At 39.1% G+C, this 19,923-nt stretch overlaps 1 protein-coding gene across 1 annotated transcript in view; it reads left to right on the top strand.

Moving 5' to 3' along the window:
• Positions 1-19,923, top strand: part of MBP (myelin basic protein) — a 122,027-nt gene that overhangs the window by 44,518 nt on the left and 57,586 nt on the right. The window contains exon 3 of the mRNA XM_050892708.1: positions 17,653-17,743. Coding sequence (XP_050748665.1) covers positions 17,653-17,743 — 91 coding nt within the window. The remainder of the gene's footprint in view (positions 1-17,652; positions 17,744-19,923) is intronic.

Genomic DNA, 19,923 nt, shown 5'->3' with positions numbered 1-19,923 from the left:
TTTCTCTCTGGGGAGAAATCAGTCCTGAGTTCCTCATTGCTCACTCAGGCTCCTGTTTTTCTGTAACTCTCTGTGACCAGCTGTCACTGTTCAGGTGGTTTTAAACTGGTCTATTAGCCACAGCTTTTCCCTCAGAAAGCTGTCATCTCTGGTGACAGTACTGACTCCAAGCAAAGTATCTTTAAAGTCTGTAGAAGAAGCAAAGCAGAACAAGGGGAGAAAAATTGTCAGCACAACTCTAAGTACGTATCTGTTCTTCCAAACCCTTTTCTTGTTGCTCTATAGGGACTCATGTGCATCTTTTCTCTCAGATGTCCAAGTTTAGGAGAACTGGGGTTTTAAACCTTTTTGCTAATAGTGCCTGCCTTTGCCATGTACTTCAGGAGCTGCTCGTCGGTTCCAAACACCTGTAATACAATCGTTTATAGTCACTTAACTAAAATGGATGCAAAAAATAAACAGAACCTTTTCTGCAAAGCTACTTTCTGGCCAGTTGGCCCCCAGCTGATCCTAGTGAATGGGGTTATCCCATTTCAGATGCAGGGCTTTGCATTTGCCTTTATTGAACTTCATGCGATTCTTGTCAGTTTATTTCTGTAGCCTGTCAAGGTCCCTCTCAGTAGCAGCTCTGCCCTTCAGTGTACTGACTAGTCCCCCAGTTTGTTATTACCTGGGTCTTTATTAAAGACATTAAATGATATTGGCCTTAGTGTTGATCCCTGAGGGATGCGGCTGCTGACTGACTGCCAGTTGGACTTTGTGCCGTTGATCCCAGTCCTCTGAGCCTGGTGGTCCAACCAATTATCCACCCTTTGTATTCCACCTACCAGAATTTAACAGAACAATTACTGTTAAAACTGTTACGTCATCTGCCTTTAATAAAAAGATAAAAACAGCTAAGCATTTCAAATGCTGTGTATTAAGTATGGCTCTCACTTTACTGCAGTGCATTATCGCTCCTTCACTGTAGACGCAGAGTTTTCTGTTGAGCACAGAATGTACCCTACCTTTGACAGTCTTTAATACTTCAATAAAGTATTGCACTTTGGGATAATTGACAAAAAAATACTGGAGATGAGGCCTTTTTCTTTCAAGACAAATCCACATAAAAGAGAGAAGAGGCATGAAGTGCACTTTCTAGCTGGATGATGATCCTTGCTTGTTTGAAACCTTGCTAGAAAGATGGACACTGGTCACAGCTTCACAAAGACTTGACAAATTGATACCAGCCTGTATATGATAACTCTTAACAGTACAGAGTTAGTGTTGAGTGGTCACAGAAGAAAGGCAATGCTGGCTGGCTAAGCTAAAGGTCTGGTTTTGGTTTGTTTGGTTTTTTAATTAGCTAAAAAAGAGGAAAGATCTGAAAATTAGGCACTGAAGGAAAAGGTGGAAGCTGAAGAAAAGAACAAGTGTTCCTGCCTGGAGTTTGAGACAGACCCAGGCAGTGAATAGAAATGCTTGCTGGTAGTGCTCCATTCTCCTCCACGGAGCCTGGGGCTTGCACAGATGATGACTGTAAATGGTGCAAAAGTAGCACTTATGTAAATCACTTTTTATTTTGGTAACATATAGCTCTTGAATTTCAACATGATACAGATATGACTTTGTTCCTGCGTCCCCCCACCATGATACTTTTCTTCTCCTGAAGGTGTGCAGGGTTTTTACTAGAACCACATTAATGAATCAAACTCTGGTAAACTGAATCATCTTTTTAAGTGTCAGTTTCTATTTGCTTTTTGGCTCACTGAGTGATAAGATGGCTGCTCACAGGTTGTATTTCTGGTATTACCATTTCTCCCGTCTGTACATGCACATGAATCTTTCATTGTCATCACTTCTGATACTTCTTTACATTGGTAGTAGAGAAGATGGGCATTTATTTTTGCAATCAGTTGGAAATTTCTATTGCTTGGTCTTTCTTAGGTTTGGTTTCTTTGTTTGACTTTATGTATTTGCAAAATGGTAGCTACAACTGTTTAAGACAATACTGTCCCTGTAAACTGTTCCATTTTAAAAAACAACAACAAAACAAAAACTGCTCCTGAAGAACAGGATTGTGTATAGTGCAGATAGTATCTTTCTTATTCAGTGATTAGATTATCTGTTCATGCTTTTCAAAAGGTATGAGAACAGCCTTATGAAACATTTATATTATGGAGCATGTATCTTATCATATTGGACATCTGAAGACACTTCTGATAAATGCTTTCTGATTACAGTCTTTTTTTTATGGTGTACATAAATGGAAGCAATTAGCTCTACAGGAAAACCTCCCCTATTTCCAGGTGAGTAATAGTGTGTATTTGCTGATGAATCAGGTGTCACCTGGGACTGAAGAAGCACTAAGTGTGAGATCTGAGTGAGTCATTTCCTTGGGCTCTCAAGGTTTGTCTTACCACTGCCTCATTGTGGTAAGCAGCAATAGTTAACTCGAGGTGACTGTTTCTGAAAGTTAGGAATGTGTTAAATTCTTGATATATAGCAAAAAATATGTAACATTTTACCTGTACTTGTTGCATATGAAATCACCAAGACATGTTAGAAACTAGCCACATCACTTTACCAAAGTTTGGATAAGCTTTAATCAGATTGCACATGTAAGTATCCACATCTGCATGTTACAGGCTGGGCTGCATTAGAGCATGAGCGTGCTCCAGAGGAGGGCACCAGTATCTGAAGGTGGCAGTGGAACTGGTACAACAAACGACTTGGTGGCCTGGTAGCCAGCACTTGCTGAGGTCAAGCTCTGAGTGATAGCCCTTACAATGTCTAGAAGCCCCAGTGAGATGAGGTGCTCTGATCGGGTTTAAAATACGCACTCATTAAAGTGCATTTATCTCACAACTGCGTAGACATTCTGATATTATTGCTGCTGGATGAAACAATGCATCCTCTATTTTCTTGTAGCTTGCTTCTTGCTTCAGAGGACCTTCATATACCACTTGTGGGGCAACTAATGAAATTGGCCTCTGCCATTCATTAACATCAGTAGCTCTTCAGGGTTTGGGATTTTTTGTTGTTGTTGGTTTTTCCCCCTCACAGTGGTCAGTACAATTTGAATGCCAATTTAGACATTTTAAACACAGACTGAACAGTTGCCTGAAAATAAACAATTAAGATGTCATCTCTCTGGGAATGTTTGGGTAAACAATTGTTTTCATATTTTTTTCCCAAAATGTTTTGCCTCTGAGACTTTGTTATGCCCTTCTGAGATGGGAAAGTTCAGCTATTGAACATGCAGGTTAGTATTTCAGCTTGCTAGCTTTGTACATGTGTTACAGTGGTCCATTTTTTTTCTAATCATATTGGTGCAATTGTAACTCTGCACAGTAGTTTTTGTGAGAGTGACTCTGTGTTGGCTTAAAGCATGGAGGAAAGCATTGTTCTCTTATTTTGCTTTTAGAAAACAAAGTAACAGAATAAGGAGCAAGATTGTGGGAAGAGGTATCTGTTTTTACACAAATCATTGACATAATGCCACTTACATAGAGGTGGTTGACAAATTTTGCTTTGAAGGCATTCATCTTTGTGAAAAGCTGAGCAGGCTTTAGTGGTGAGTTCAGTAGAGCCTCTCACTTGGAGTCTCTGGAGTTGCAATTCTCACCGTTAGCAGCGTCACAAAATTGTTTGCTTCTGAAGAAACCATCAAAGAAGAAAATACCAATTTTTATGTAATGTCAGATTTCCTGTCTCCTCAGCGTTCTTGCACAATGAGTGATCTGTGTGGGTACTGACTGGGTACTTGGTGAAGACTTGGAGAGAGTGTATACGATGTCCGAAGAAGAATTGGCTTCCTAATGATTTTCAGATCGCCTTCTCTCTGAAAATAATAATAAAGAACCATGATCTTGTTTGGTGCATATGAACATTGTGAAAGGGAAATTATCATCTCAGTAAGGGGCTGCTCCTCTGTTCCTGATAATGGATGCTGAAGTCAAAGCAAGCAGTGAATGGGATCAGTTTCTATTTGTGTTGGAGACATTGCTGTGGAATTCTTTCCTTGTTGCTGGAGTGGATTATTTTTTGTTAGCTTTTTTGAGATTCTCCTGACTCGTGTTGTATTGCTTTAGTGTTAATGAGGTGTATTGTTTTGTGTTATTTTGTATATTTTATGACAGGCTTTCTGGTTCAGTTTAGACAGTTTCTTGAAAAATGACTGACAGAATATTTCAGAAATCAGTTAATCTTCTCTTTAGATTTTGCATTTTGTGGTTGGTAAGGTAACTAGGGAAAGTGAGAAAGGGATCCTTGTTGTGCTTCTCTTCAAATGCCTCAGGCAAAATCATAAATTGATTATAAAAGGTGTTCTGAAATTTGCTTCTTAAAAATATCAAGAAAAGTATTGTATACATTTCAGTGTTTATTCTTTGGCTCTAGGATGACTTTTTTTTCCTAAACATGAAAAAAACCTAGATATTTCTCTAAGTTCTAGTAAGCAATTTTATTTATGTATCATTGACAACTATCTACTAGTTAGCATTTGGTTTATACTTGAGAGACTTACAGTGGCCTGCTGAAAGGAAGGTCAGCCAGATTTGGGCCCATAGCTGGACATTAGGTGAACAAGTCCCTGGGATGGTACTGTGGCTTTCTGAAAACGTAGTTGTTCCTGCCATATGATTTTCATGTCAAAATTTAACACCTAGCTTTCTGTTGCTTCCTGCTAATGGTCTTGCGTGAGAATTGAAGTTGCTGAGAGTTAATGGGCAAAGTCTGTCTCTTAAAATGATGTATTTTAAGTTGTATTTTAGTAGTAGTTCCAGAGGAATATGGTTGAACCTGTATTTACTGGATTTCTTTGAAGGAGGGAGAAATCTTTTATGCTACGGAAGTGTAAAAATGTTTTGCAGGAACCGTTATTGATGAAACATTTCTTTTTACTGAGTTGCAGCTTTCTTATTTACTGGGGCAGGGAAGGATGGTACTTTAGGTTATGGCTTTCCTTTGCAATTTTTTGCAGTGCTGTATTCATGTAACTACTACCCATAATCTCTGATATTGCTTCTTTTTCAAAGAAAAACACAATGAAGATACCTATTTGCCACCAGAGTTGTTTTAAAAATCTGTTTATGCCTGCTGTTATTTTGGAGTACAATCTGCCTGCATATCTCCTTTTAAGAAGTAATTAATGATGAAAGGGTTTAAATCCAAGTTCTTAAACCACCGTATTTTGTTGATATAAAAGTGGGAACGCTCGATAATTTCTTAATTTTTTTTAATCTGGTTTTGTTCAAGATTTGCAAAGGTGACTAATACTTCTAAGAGTCATCTTGCAATGTCTTTGGTGAGGTATAGGAAAGGGAGGTAACTTCTGGTTTTTAAGCGTGTTGAGAAACAAACACCTCGAGGTGCTTTAATATGGTTCTCAAAACTAACATATACTTCCCAATTGTCCCTCCTTCCTGTCTTTTTAAATCCAAGGTCATTACTTAAGGTGCAACTACATTTTTGTGCATGCTCTCTTTCTCTCTCATGTACTTTCTCTTTTAGGAGAGAGATTTGGATCTATGGTGTTGTGGTGAGGCTGCTGGGGCTTGTTAAATCCTTGGACTATTACCCCCTTCTGCTGCTTTTCCACATGGGCACCCTTGGTACTGGTAGGGGAGACCTGGAGCCCATCAAGCATGGTTATATGGCTCAGGGGCTGAGGAACAAGGACATAGAGGCCAAGGGTTTTCTCCTTGATCTTCCCAGTGGGGCCATAGGGCTTGAGTAGAAGTGGATGGATCCTGGAAGTCAACAACTGGTTGCACAGCTGATGTAGACAACAGGCATTTGGTTTTTACAACCATGGAAACCCTCTTTGAGGATCAAGGACTGCTCAGAAAAGACTGAATCTACCCAACCAAGTCAGGCAAAAGCATCTTTGCCAACAGGCTGGCCAACCTGGTGAGGAGAGCTTTAAAATAGGAACAACGAGGGAGGGAGATGACAACCCACACACAAGTGAGGAAGTGGTGGACTGGGTTTGCAAACAAAGGGCACAGGGTGATGTGGACAAGAGAAACCTTGGAAACAACAGGGCTGAAGCCAGAAGTTGGTTCCATGGACTATCAAGGAAATACTTAATAATACTTATTTTTGACTAGTGTCTAACATTCCTGGTGAGTCTCTATTAGCCTCAAGGTTTTGATAAAACTTAGTATCTAATGCTTGTAGCAATTTTTTTTTTATATAATCTTATAGTGAGGAACTATTTTTGACACATTAGTATCTTGACAAAGTGATCCTTGATAATGTGATCAATGTCTTTCCTTATCTTCACATATTGATAGTGAAGGTAACACAAAGCTAGAACTTGTAAAAGCAAAGCAGTGTCCTTATTTTTGTGCCCATACTTTTGCGCGTGGAGCTTTTCATCACCTGTGGTGTTTGCTGGATGCACCTATTTTTCAAATACAAGAGAGAAATGAGACTGACTGCAGGAAATCATGTCTCTGCTCTTGATAGTTACCCTTTCCTGATCATGTTCTGTGCTGATGACTTAAGCTTCAATTGCAGCGGTCTTCTAGAAAACCATACACTTTTGAAGTGAATAGAGGTTTTTTGTTTGTTTGCTTGGGTTTTTTTTTAATTTACTTAAGTGGGAGTTAAAAGGTATCATACCAATGTTTTACAATTACACAATCTATTTGGTGTCTTTATCAGTTTCCTTTAACAAAAAAAAAACTTGCTTCCATGTCAACTGTATTTCAAAACTCTTATCTGAAAAGAAATCTTTATTTACATTTTGAAAAGGGCAATCATGTGTTGATTATTTTGTAAATACTACCCCCATAAATCTTGACATTTGAAAATATTTTCTTTTAAGTGGTGTTTGTGCATTTATTTATACTATGCAGAGGACCTGTGTTCATTCTGGGAGCACAGAGTAATAAAACTCAGCTTTTTTCAAGATCATGCATTTAATATTGGCCTATTTAAGTCAAACAGGGAAGTGGAAAAGCTCCTGTCATTCAGTTACAAAGTCCATAATTTTCTGTCTTAGGTGGATAGACGGCAATATTCGTACAAAGGCCTCGCGCTCCATGACTGGTGGCGAGTTCATGGCAGCTTCCCCCTTAACTAAACGTTACGTAGCAAACCTTGTTTCTCCCATTAAAACTGCTGGGGGGGAGCTGTGTGGTGGATTGGATCCAAGAGCTGGTCTGGTTCAGTTCTCTCCCTCTCTCCCCTGTCACATTGTGAAGAAGGATTATTTTTAGCCCCTCTCCCACCCCTCGTCCGGCTCCTTGAGGACCCAACAAGTGTTGGGAGCAGCCCAGCTTGAGGAGATGGTGAAGCGGGAGGACAGAGGCCTAGGAGATGGGACAAGGCTGAGGCCACGGGGGGAGTGCACGCTAATGAGGATCTGAAACGTCTGGGTTAAAATAGCTTGCCACTTTTGAAAGACAAAGGTGTCTTTTTCTCAACAATCCACCACCCCCCAAAAAACCCCAAATGCTTTTTGTACAAGATTTAAGAAACATTTGATAATTTTCTCTCCTCATGGTGCAGAAACAAATGCATTGGTCAGTACTGTGGTTAAAATTTCCTCTGAACCTACAGGTCTTGCAGGTAAATATATTTTAATATCAGGCAACTTGTGTGTAAAATTTTTCTTAGCTTTGGCTTAGAAATACACTTCACAAGGCTAGAGACTGCTAAGTGACCTAAAGCAGTGAAAATGGTCTTCCTTCCAAATCAGTATGTTGGAAAAATTCCCTTCTAAAATTAACTGCTCGGTGTTAAATTTAATTCTTCTTTTAATTCTTGGCAAATAAATGTAGATTTTACTTTTTAAATGCTGAAAATGTCTTTGTAGTTTTTAGGGAGTTGAAGGGATTAATTTTGAATATAAAGTGCTTTTACATAGCAGCTTGTGAGCTTTCTTTCCTCATGAGCTAAAAGCTTGGAAGTGAAAATTAAATTCAAGAAGTTGAAAGTCCGTTTTTGGTGTGCAGTGGCAACTGTTTTGGAGTGTGTTTCCTACTCATTAAGCTCAAAGGGGATTTGGATTAGTCTAATGTATCACTGTGAGTAGAACAGCAAGAAAGTCCTTTAAAGTTGTCTACCCTTTTTAGCCTTTTTTTGTGGTGCCCTCTTAACACAGAGCAAGCACTAAAAAGATACTTTCGTTATTCAGTAAAGCCAGTCTTCAGCCACGTATAGAAATGACCCAGATGTATATGCTGACATATTTATTTTGCACGCTGAAGGACTGGTTCTTGCACGTAATGGAATTAAGAATAAAATACCAGAAGTGATAGCCTCCCTGTTATCTGGTTTGCTGCTGGGGAACTGGGCAGAGCTAAACTGTCGTGTCGGGTGGCGAGTTCCTTCTCTGTGTGTTTAGTTGGCACAGTTGTGCTTCAGCTCTTTGTAGCCCACAGTCACGTGCATTCCACTTCGCTTCTGCAGGCCTGTGGAGTCAATTATATTGACAAGGGAAACCTTACCTGTTTTCTCTTAACAAAGGTAATGCCAGCTGCAGAGTCAGGGTGTCAGCTGCATTGGGTGTTTGACAAAAATACCTGCCCACTGTGAATTGGAGTACTGCAAAAGCCAGAAGGTTTTCACAGCTGGGGGCCCAGAAAAGATGTTTTGTTGCTGATAAGGTGGCAGACTGGTTTATTTCTAATAGTCTTATATCGTTCTTAGGCCTCACACTTTTACAGTGAATATTTCTGAGATGCTTTGTAATAGCTTTCATTTTATAATATATTTCACTCAAAATACCTTCTAGGTAATGGAAGGAAGAAAATAATATTTAACTGAATATTTGATTTTTTTTTTTTTTTTTTTTTTTTACTCATTTAAGACACTTTGAGTATCTTCTTGTTCCTGAACCACTGCAGGTATCCTTTTGTGTGATGAAGCAGATTTGGACATTGCTTCAGGTGTGACTTTTTTTTTTTTTTTTCTTTTTAAATCTGCATAAGCAGCAGGCAAATGCAGCGTCATAGAGCCAGTGGTTGGTGGGAGTCTGGGAAAGGGCTGTAATCTCTCCTCTGAGTATCATGGTATCAGGTAACTTCTGCACTGAATCATGGTTTGGAATGGTGAAGTCTCCCAAATGTAGTCCTTTGTGGCCAGCTATTTCTAGGTTGCCTACAGGGAAGTGTTTGAAGAGCTCTCTCGGTGCCTTTGCTTCCTTTGCTGTTCAGTGCTGCTTTGTAAAAATGCACACACGGCTGTGCAGCCCAGCACCCTGCAGAAATCCTCGTGGCATTGCTTTGAGGCAAGTTTGTAGTGCTGCTGAGTGCCATGCTGCACCATTGCATTATGCTCCCCATAGAGAGCTGCCATCCCTTTTCCTCTCTTCTCTCTTCGTGTGGTTAAAAGAGGCAAATCAACAGGTTTACTGCCACAGACAGTCCTGTGTAGGCCCCTAAGGAGGTTTCAAGGCTGAGATCTCTACTAATTTGGGCAGTGGCAAGCGTTTTACTTTTTATTCATTACAAACTGCCGAACTCAAACCTGTGATATGAGAAGTTCAATGTGGAAGTTGAAAGGCAATTCTTTGCCTGAAGAAAGCCCAAAATATTTGTAATCCTCTCTCCCTGACTAGTGGATTGTTATTTTGCACTTTTTTAAATGGTCATAGTTTTGTGTTTTTTCCCTCTTAACTGTTGTGCATCATTCTGTAACTAGTTGTTATTTTTTGCATCTCTGTTGTGCTTTTAGCATAGATTGAGTATTCAGATGCTTAGATGACCTTTTTTATCTTTTTCTGGTATATCGGATATCTGTATGAATTTCTTTCAGATTTTATCAATATGCTAGAATATAGAAGTGGTTTCATTAGCAGAAGGAAACAGGATAGCTTTTGTACACTTTTTTATTATTATCCTCGAGAAAGACCTCAGGTGGTGGCATTTGAAAATTACTTGTCTGCTGGGGTTAGACACTGCCATTGTTCAACGTATTTATGAAGCCCTTAAGGAGATACACTGAGAGTTGAGGCTGCAGCATCAACGTTGTGTTTATAACTTAAACCACATCCTTTTCTTGGGGAAAAAAAAAAAAAAAGAGAGTGAAACATTTGTACTTGTTCAGCACGTGGCTAAAATGAGTGCTTAAAGGAAGGTAAATTAACAAACACTCAGTCTAGATAGGGTGAAGGTGATGAGTGGACTGTGAAAGCATCAGTATTGATACCTGTCACTCTTCAGACTATTCTGGAAATCTGCTTAAACACCGTTTGTAAAAGAGATTTGCTATTGTGCTTGATGTCCAAAGTGCCTATTTTTGGTTTTGTTCATCGAGTGTTGTTACGGTTCCTCTTTGATTCATGAGGTCAAGAGCTGCATCCGTCAATGTGCCTGCCACATGTGTTTGCAGTAGCACTATAGAAAAACCTCCTGGGTTCAAAGCAGGCAGCACATGTGCTTTAATAACATCAGTTTCAGGTCAAGTGTTCTGGAGGCTGTCAAAACTCAGTGTGTTCCCAAGTGCGGTTTTAGATCCGTATACTGATCTTCACAGTTTTGTATTGTGTGTGCCACTGCACTGCTTGTACAGCTGATGGGGTGGTGGTTGCTCTGCTCTGTAGGACCAGGGTGGGATTGGTAGAGGAAATAGCAAGTCATAGCTCTGTCTGTACTTGTCTGAATTTTATGTGATTCACGTTCAGGTTTCCTGTGTACTGTTTCAGGATTAATGTGCACGGAGTGAAAGATGCACAACAGGATTCTTGCTTCAAATTGAAAATATTGACCTGGAGCATATTTTTGTGCCTTGTCTTAACTTGTTTTGCAAATTCCTTGCTGTTTTATGAGAATTCCTGATTCTGGCAGCGTCTTAGAGTACCTGCAGAGTAACAGGTCACTCACATAGCTTTTCCTTTCCCTCTGCGCCTGTGTGTAGGGTCCATGAGTTTGGGTTTGTTGGGTTTTTTTCAGTTCACGGTATTCATGGGAAAACCTTGATTCTTGCACAGGGTTGTCTGTCCTGGTTTTTATTTTGTTTTGTTTCCCAATGAACTCTGTCATTTTAGCACCTTGCTCCCAAATGTAATTAGCCTCTGTCATTGGTATGGACACAGTAACGTAATTACTTGTTTTCTCCCTATTGCATGCTTGAACCTCCCTCCTCAGCATTGGGAGAATACCTTACGGACTAGTAAAAGTTGACTAGTAGCATACTGTGGATCCATTAGTTGTCTTTATCTGTTACATTCTGAGCTGACGAGATTTTAGTTCAGTTATAAAATATGAGAACCCCAGTGGGGTCAGGAACCTTTTCTCAAAATGAAACAGAATTGCTATAAAGGCAAGATATCCTGTGTATTAACCCAATTTGTAAGAACGTCTTCACAAACAGAAGTAGTTCTTAAATGCCTTTCATAAATGGAGGGAAGCACATAGCAAAATAGCGTGGAACTGGTAAAGGGGAATATAGCAAATTTTTGAGTTGGAATTCAGTTTTTTTTACTGCAACCCCTCAGTATCTTAAGGTTTTAAAATAGACTGAATGCGTTTCTTCAAAGACCTGGATAATGTGTTTGAGGCATCTCAAACCTTTTTCAAAGGGCCTTTGTCTGCCTTGGGGGTTAGTGATGGGATCCTTTTGTTTGAAACTTCTTTTGAAATTCTCCATTGCTTACATTAGCAGCAGTGGCACTGTACTGTTGAAGCTGAGAGGAACAGAAAACTGTCCTTGGAAAACTCTAGCCCTCTCTCTTTCCATCGCTCTGTCATTTTTTTCATTCTTTTACCTTAAATAAGTTTTTGACACATGCACAGGAACATAAGAATAATTACTCTATATAGAAGTTATCGAGTAGAGGATATTTTGAGTATTGCCTTTTAGAAACTGAACGTAAAGAATCTGTAGAAGTGAAAATGAAACTGAGAATATGACGTATACCAGAAAACTGGAGATAATGATTGTGATTAGCTTGCTGTTTAAAAGAGTTATTTATCTGAAAATTAATGGGAAAATTTGAATCCTTTTCATGACTGGTAGGGACTGAAGAAGGAACTGATGTAGGAGTTCCTGGGACATTTTCAACAGCTTGAAGCTGTAGAGATAACATGAGCCCAGCTTCAGTCTGGCGTAACCCTGTTCTCAATGATGGCAGCAGTCTTGCTCAGGGAGTACGAATTAGCCGATACGGCATTGTTAAAATTCACCATTCACATTCTGTGCAGCAAGGCTGGTGCTTGCTAGTATGTATGTGAGTTTCTGTATTAATGGAAAGGGGGTTGGAAAATCTCCACAGTTAAGAAGAATTAATGGGGGAATTCAGCAAGATGTTTGAACATACTCGTTAATGCAGGTCCAAGAGACCTCTGCCCACCTGAAGAGGGCCAACTGCCATTCCATGAATTCTTGCTGCTAATAAGGGTTGTCCACAGCATCTCATCTGTTTGATTGTGTTAAGCTATGCGCGTAAAATTCCTCACAATGGATGGGAGCTAAAAAGTTTGAGACTAATGGAGGTCTCTGAGAAGAAAATAACAAGGAACTTCTCCAGCTTTCATGAAAGCAACGTTGTTAGTACTTAATCTGGGGGTGCAGAATACAAAAGTGACAAAATGATCTCTGTTAAGAATGACTTACATCCTGTCCTGCCGATTGCAGCAGTATTTGGTATTTAGAGATACATTTGTGTAGTTGACAGACTTAGTGATACATGGCTCTCAATCATGTTACTGTCACATTTTTGAAGGAGGACATATCCATAATTTAAAGATTTTTCTAATTTTTTTCCCCTGGAAATCTGTGGAAGATGAGTTAGCTCTGAGAAGAGGCAACATATATAATGTCCTGAAGGTATACTATAACCTGAACATCATACATACTTTTTGTGAATATTAAATGAAAGGTAGTCTTGCATGATAGAATTTGGGTGAATATCACTGCGGAAGTGGAAGATCAGAAATGTTTTGCAGAGTTCTTCAGCCAAGTCTGGAGTTGCATGATCTACTGCTATGGATACAGTTTAGACTATCAAGATTGTTATTGCCTGCAACAATTTACCTTTTTTCTGTTATTCCAAAATGGAGGTTTATTGCCGGTCAAATCTGGTTTTATCCACTAGAAACTCTTGTCTGTCTTTTGAGGTGGTGTCTGTTGTTTATCTTAATTTTGTAAATGTAGCATAGAGGAAGAATCAAGTGTTTTATCATGCCCCCAGTTCTGCTAGGTGTTGTGGACTTAAGTGCAGGGAAGGTAACGTGCTATGGACAGGAATGAATGAGAATGAGAGAAGGAACTGGAGAAATGGCTATGCTGCCAAAGCACCAGTTCATGCACTCACGGTCTGTGTGGTCTTGCTGCAATTAAAACTTTTTATGTCAGTGTGGCACGCTTCTGAAAATAAAGGAAATTTCAGTCTGTTTTCGTTTGTGCCGTTGGGATGGAGCTAAGCATACTAGCTAAGTACATAATAAGAAAACAGTAGATTGTAGAAGGCAGGAATGAGAGCACAGACAATACGAATCTCTGCTTCACATTGGATTTCTTTAATTCTCTTTTAGATATAACACATCTTGAATAATTGTTTGGTTTCTGATGAGAAGATTTAACTTTTATGTGTCTCTTTGTCATTTGCAAAATGAAGTCATTGAGTAACAGTTTTATGGTTAAAGGAAAAGAAACAAGCCCTTCCTAACTAGTATGCAAAAATGGCAAGGTAGTTAAAAAGCTGGCTTGAATATTCCAGACTACAACTTTCTGTTTCCAAATCCTATGTTTTCTTGAGCACATAGCTGCTCCAGTAAATGTAATATGCTTCACTGCACTTTTTAACCTGGCCTGGTACTGTAGTGCCTGCAGAACACAGCTCATTGTAACTCAGCATTTCTTAATATTTCCCATTGAGGTAAAGGTCATCTAAATAGGCACTGATAGCGGCAAAATACAAATAGCCTTGCTTCTTGCACTAATGGGTGTATATATAGCCCAAACATGATTTTTGATATTGTTATTTGTTTGTTGCAAGTATTTTGATAGCTGCCCGTTGTTTGTATATTTACCTATCAAAGTTTTAAAATGTTGTGTAATATGGAGACTGTGGTGTTCACTTGGTGGAGAATGGGAAAACAGGCGAACTGAGTCACAAGACATTGGTGAGCAGCTACAATGGGAAGCTGGGCCAAAAGTGTCTTGTAAAACTGTGGCAGATTATAATGCAATTTCTAATTTTTATCAGGGTCAAGAGTCAAGAGCAGCTGTGTATGTACATAGTCACATATATACAGTTGCAGTATATATGCACATCTTATTTTGTAACTGCTTTATGAAATGATAGAAGTATTTCTAGTCTGTGACGAGCTGTTACGATGCAGTAGATGCTGACTTGCTACTTAGGTGTTCTATGGTATTTTGGAGCACAAGCGGCCTGATTCATGTAAGAAATGCAACTCCAGTGTGCTTTGGTAGTGATTTTGGTGCTCTCTGGTTTCTCTCCTGATGTCAGAACACCTGCAGAACGGGGCACGTCCTCCTCACTTTTTCTGAAGTACAGGCTGGAGGCCTTAGTTCAGAGAAGGGTCTAAGCATGTCGAGAATGCCCATCTCATCTCAGGAAACTTGACTTGAGTTCCAGTTTAATGCTAATTTTTGTGGTCGTCAAGGAGATGCCTTTTGGGGAGAGAGAGTGAGTTTTTGTGAATTTAGGCCTATGTAATATTTATTTCACACTAAAATCAGGTGTAATCTATAGTTCTTGGGAACTGATACTGTAAAATAAACTTATTTTCCCCATCACTTCTGAAATTGCATTGAGTGCTCAACCTGAAAGTAAGAGCTAGATAGAATTACATTTACTGTGTTATGTACAAAGGGCCTTTATTTTATAACCAACCACAAGCACTTTATAACTGTAGGTAAAAAATCCCTCCTGGCACCACTCAGGCAGGGTAAGGGAATGTGTTTTCACTCTTTCTGTTCATTGATTGGAAGCAGAGAGACATAATAAGAATTTTTAGGACACCGGAAAAAAGAATTAAGCAACTGGCTAAACCTTGTCTTTTAAAATGCTGTTTTATAATATAACTTGTTTTAGAGCATCTGGGTCATTGATTGTTCTTTTGCAGTGATTTTTCTTCTATTGTTTTTGGTAATATGAATATCAGATATGCCAGTAATAATGTGTTGTGTAAATTTTTTAGTGCAAATAATAAAGCAAAGGAAATCTTTTTAAAGTTTACATTTTGTGGAAGAAGCCATGCCATCTGGATTTACATCCAGCCGTGCACTGTCATAATTTAGGTTGATATATCACACAACTTCCCTGTCAACATCTTGGAGCTGACATCTGTCAACACCAACATTGTGGCTTATCTAGGGAGCAGACAGCACAGCTGCTATGTAGTTCTTCCCAGTGATTTAACTCAAACCAAAATATCTGAGGGCTCAGTCTTTCTAATTTCCTTGAGACTGCCAAAACAATGTTTTTAAAGTAAGGGTTGCAAACATCTCCCTAGTAAGAACTTGGAGTGACAACTCGTTTCATAGACACTGCTGAGTATCTGTTGGATAGTGTTTTGTTGCTACTGCTCTTGATGCCTTGCAGCAGGAGGAACAGCAATCCCTCTCCTTCTGCACCACCAGGTTTACCATACTCTAAATACGATGGAATACATTTGAAACATACATTTGAAAATGGAGCTAACAAGCACTATCTTTACCAAACCTAGAGCAGTAGCTCTGATCAGGAGTTCAGCTATCCTCTTCACCTGGGAAAGCCCTGAACTTGGTTTGATCATCTAATTGTATGAATTTTGTCTCATCCATGATACCACAATTTTTAGTGGCTTTTTGCTTTGGGATTGGCTCACTCTGCTGTAGCAGGCGTCCTCTTCTGCTTTTTTCAGAGTTGAAGGCTGTTCTCTATCTCTTTCTACAAAGATGATGTAGTTCAGTTGCTGCTCACTATAAAGCAACTAAAATAGGACGGAGAACTCAACTTCAATATGCAGCTTACTGAATCAGTGGCCTCTACATGCAGATGGTTCTGTAAACCAGTACAGATGCTGTGGACCTTGGCACGTGTCCCTTGTGTGTGTGGACAGCACCTAACATATTGCAAGCTGGGTGGCTCCATAATTTACAAATGATATCTGTGCGGACAGGGCTTAAGTATTTGTGCTGATCACAAAGTTGTTTACCCAAAGCAAGTTGTCTCCCAGTATAGCCACTGCTGGTTTCTGACTGGGTCCCTCCATCTTCCCGAGGGACACTAGTTAACCCAAACTGAGGTGAGCATCTGCTAAAACTGACTTGTCTCCTCAGCTTTGACAGATACATATCTGGTGGGTTTTCTGCATGGGATGCTTAGGTTGGTGCCTTGAGGGAGTGCAGAATCCTTTCTCTTCTGCAGGTGTTTCTTCCTCTGAAGCACAGTTCCTCCTTTCTTTCCTGTTCTCTTTGCTTTCTCTAATTCTTGTCTGCTGCTGTGTGACACCAGTAGGCTTCCTAGATCTTTCTTTCATTTTTTTCCTGACAAAGCTTGCTGTCTTGCTTCAAAGTCTCTTGAGTTTACGTGCCCTAAGTTTGTACTCCTGTGTTCTATGGGGAGGTTGACAGACTTAATCTACCTGTCTTCTTATATATTCTGTGTGGTTATTAATAAGGGGGAATAAGAGACCACTTACAGTTTGGAAGTGTGCTATGTTTCTGAGGGCAGAACCAGTAATTTTCATGGACAGATTGTATAGCAGCATTTTCAAAATGTAAGTCAGAATTTATAAATTGTACAAAGTAATTTCTCCAAAACATCACACAAAGTCTTCTGAATGAGCATGTACTTGAACAGAGCAGTATCTGTGCGTTAAAAAGCATAGGCATACTACATTTCTCTTTTTTTCCTTCCTCAACTCTTAGTCAACTCTTTCCAGTAATATTTAATGTTGCATCAGTCACTTCATATCCATTGCTGAACAGTTGACTGCTTATGCAGTTTACTGTCTGCATTGCTGCAAGCTTGCATATGCATTTCTCTTGAGTACCAAAGTAAAACATTTTGAAAACATGAGTTATTTTTTCTTTAGTAGCAATATAAATATTTTAAATTCAATGTTTCACGGGTTATGTTCTCTTCAGTCTTTTCTAGCTAAGGAATGAAATGCTTTGACTTCTGGCAATTTAAGTGCCTAAGCTGTTGACTTATCTCTGGGCCCAGTCTAACACTAGGTAGCTAATTGGCAGATTTGTTTCAGAAATAGATAAGTACTTGTGCTTTAAACAGTTAAGTACATGAGTTGGTTAAAGACTTGAAGATGGCTGATCCTAAGCCCTCTCTAGCTCACTTACCTTTGCTCTGTAAGGAGAAATATTTGTGCACTAAGTCAACAATGGAAGATGTCAATAGAAAGAAAATTAGATATGAGGAGGAAAGGTGGAAACTTACAAGTCTGTCATGGTTTTTAAGATCTCTCTCTTTTTTAGATGTCTTCTCTAGCCCTCCATCTTAAGTTCTCTAGTCAGATTAAAACAGACTCAAAAAAAAAAACCAACCCAAAACCTGTGTTTTCTGGGAGTGTTTTCCACCAGTATTTAGCAAAACCACATCCATATAATAAAGATACCAAAACCCTCTGTGTTAATGATTCCATATTCATTAAGAATGTAATGTGTGCATAATTAAGAAGTTTGAAGAATGTTTCTGGTTGATAACTATAAAAGATGTCCGAATCTGAAGAAATGTTTGTTTTACAGAATGCTGAAACCAAGGTGGAGGAAGCAGCTAAAGAGAGTCCGAAAGCAGCCAGACTAACACAGCAGTCTTCAGAGGATAATGAAGTATTTGGTGAGTTACTCAGACAACTGGAAAATGTTACTTGATCTGTTAGTTCAAAGAGAATTCCCACAAAGTCCTTGTGATCTACTTAATGTTGGTGTATAACATTTGAGTGCGGGCCGTACAGTTCCACAGAGACCTGGAAAGGTGGAGGAAAGGACGAAGAAGAAAACAAAGAGGGATCAAAGGTCTAAAATAAATAATCTCTGAAGAAAGATTTGCAGTTGATTACCACAGAGAAGAAAGTTTGAATCCAAGTCTTCAACGAAATTAAAGATGTATGCAGTAAGAGGGAAAATAAACTTTTCTCTGTCCGTGATGGATAGGACAAGCAGTGAATTCTTTAAATTGCAGAAAGAAAGATTTGATTAAATGTTGGGAAGGGGAATCCTAAAGCAAATACTAAAACATTGGGAGGCATCGTCTGGAAAGTGTGGAGATTCATCATTGCAGGCCTTTAAAAACAGGTTAGACAAGTAACTGTCTAAACTGATGTAATGTAGTTCATCTCGTGGCAGAAGGATAGACTAGATGACCTTTGAGGATACTTGGCAGGCCTAGATTTTAGATGAGCTCCTCTTGATAGTTTTCTGTGAATCCCCACCCGCTCCCCCTGTAGGTTTTGCTGTAGTTTTATTATTTGATCTGAAAGCTGTATTTGGCCTTTTCTTCTGCATTAAGATTTGGAAAAGAGCCAGGGAAACCTTATTATTCCAACTTTGTGTTGATTTCATGCTAATAGAACTCCAATAAAAAAGCAGTAGTCTAACATTAATGCAGGAGAGGTGAAGGCAAGGCTGAAAGTTTAGCAGTTGGTGTAGTATTTAGCTCCATTATGTTCTGGAGTGGAAGCTCAAGATCTGCAGAAGTCATGTGGATTTTATTAAGGCTGACTAGCTTAAAAACTTTTGGATGAGTCAAATATTTTTTAATATAGTGAGGAATTTTTTCTTTCAATGTACAAAAGGAATGGAGCATGAATAATTAAATCTTTCTTACTATATATGGAAACAATGCTTGTGACCATTTAAACTGGTTTTGTTTAAAATCAGCTTTCCTCAATGACATAACGTAGTGTGATTGGCACATGAGCCTGAGCTCCTGGTATGAATGTTTCCAACACTGATCATATAATGCCAGTGTCTGAAGAATCCACAAGTGGACTTAAGAACTAGGTTTCAACTTTATTAATTCAGTGGTGAGGCTGTTACCTCATTTCCTCTATATCTGCTCCACCAGTTATTTGCAGTAGATCCAGTGTTACTGGTTATAGAGCTCCACGGCACTGTGTAATGTGCATCTCAAACTGTGTCCTTTCTCAATTCAGATCCCTGTTTTTCTTTCTGTGAGAAGGATGGAGACAGCAAGGCAAGGAGACCTCCGTCTACCTCTTTCTACCAGCAAAATCTCAGGCTTTTAAACGTTCTCTCTGTTCTGATCACTAGCCCCATGTACCAGTGAACTAAACCAGTAGTTAGTCAAGCCTGTGGTCCATATGGGGATCTTAAAAATGGGAATTAAAAACCATGAAGTTGGTAGGCTTAAACTCGCCATCCAGTGATCCATACCCTCACTACAAATTCTTTTACTAATTTAAGAAGGTGGACATGCAGTGTACTACATGTTCTTTAAAGCTAATGATTTACTAACAAATAGCTAAATATTTCCATGTTCTAAATCTGTGAGCTGAACTGCTTATCTAAGATAAGCCAATGATCAACCTTTGATAACTTGGCACCACAAAGAGGCAAATTTCTTTCCAACTCCAAAACCAGTCAGACTATAGTGACTTATATCAACCCTTTTACCACTTTACAAATTAAAGTCTGGTTTGTTTGTTGTTTTTAAGATTAGATCACAATGGCAAAAAAAAAGAGGAATTATGGTGCAAATGGAGTCTGTTAATCTTCTTTTCACCCTGGTCAAGTGAGGAAATCAAAGTGGACTGAAGGTGCAAATGAAACCACTTTAGTGTGAGACTTCCTGAGGGTCAGGGAGAAAATTTTGGCAGATACAAGTTTTATGTCTGAGAATGACACTGTTGTATATACCTGCCTTTCCCTGCAGTTCTGGGCGATTTCTTAAGACGTTCAAATCCGTCTCATAGGCGATAAATGATAAGCTTGAAACAGTTTTCCCTAGGTGAGTTATTTGTTGTCCTGTGACTTAAACGATTAGATTACAGACCC

This window comes from Gymnogyps californianus, chromosome 2 (genome assembly GCF_018139145.2).
Source record: "Gymnogyps californianus isolate 813 chromosome 2, ASM1813914v2, whole genome shotgun sequence".
Taxonomy (NCBI): Eukaryota; Metazoa; Chordata; class Aves; order Accipitriformes; family Cathartidae; genus Gymnogyps; species Gymnogyps californianus.
Note: the sequence above shows the minus strand (reverse complement) of the source record. Positions and strands in the feature narration are given on the sequence as shown.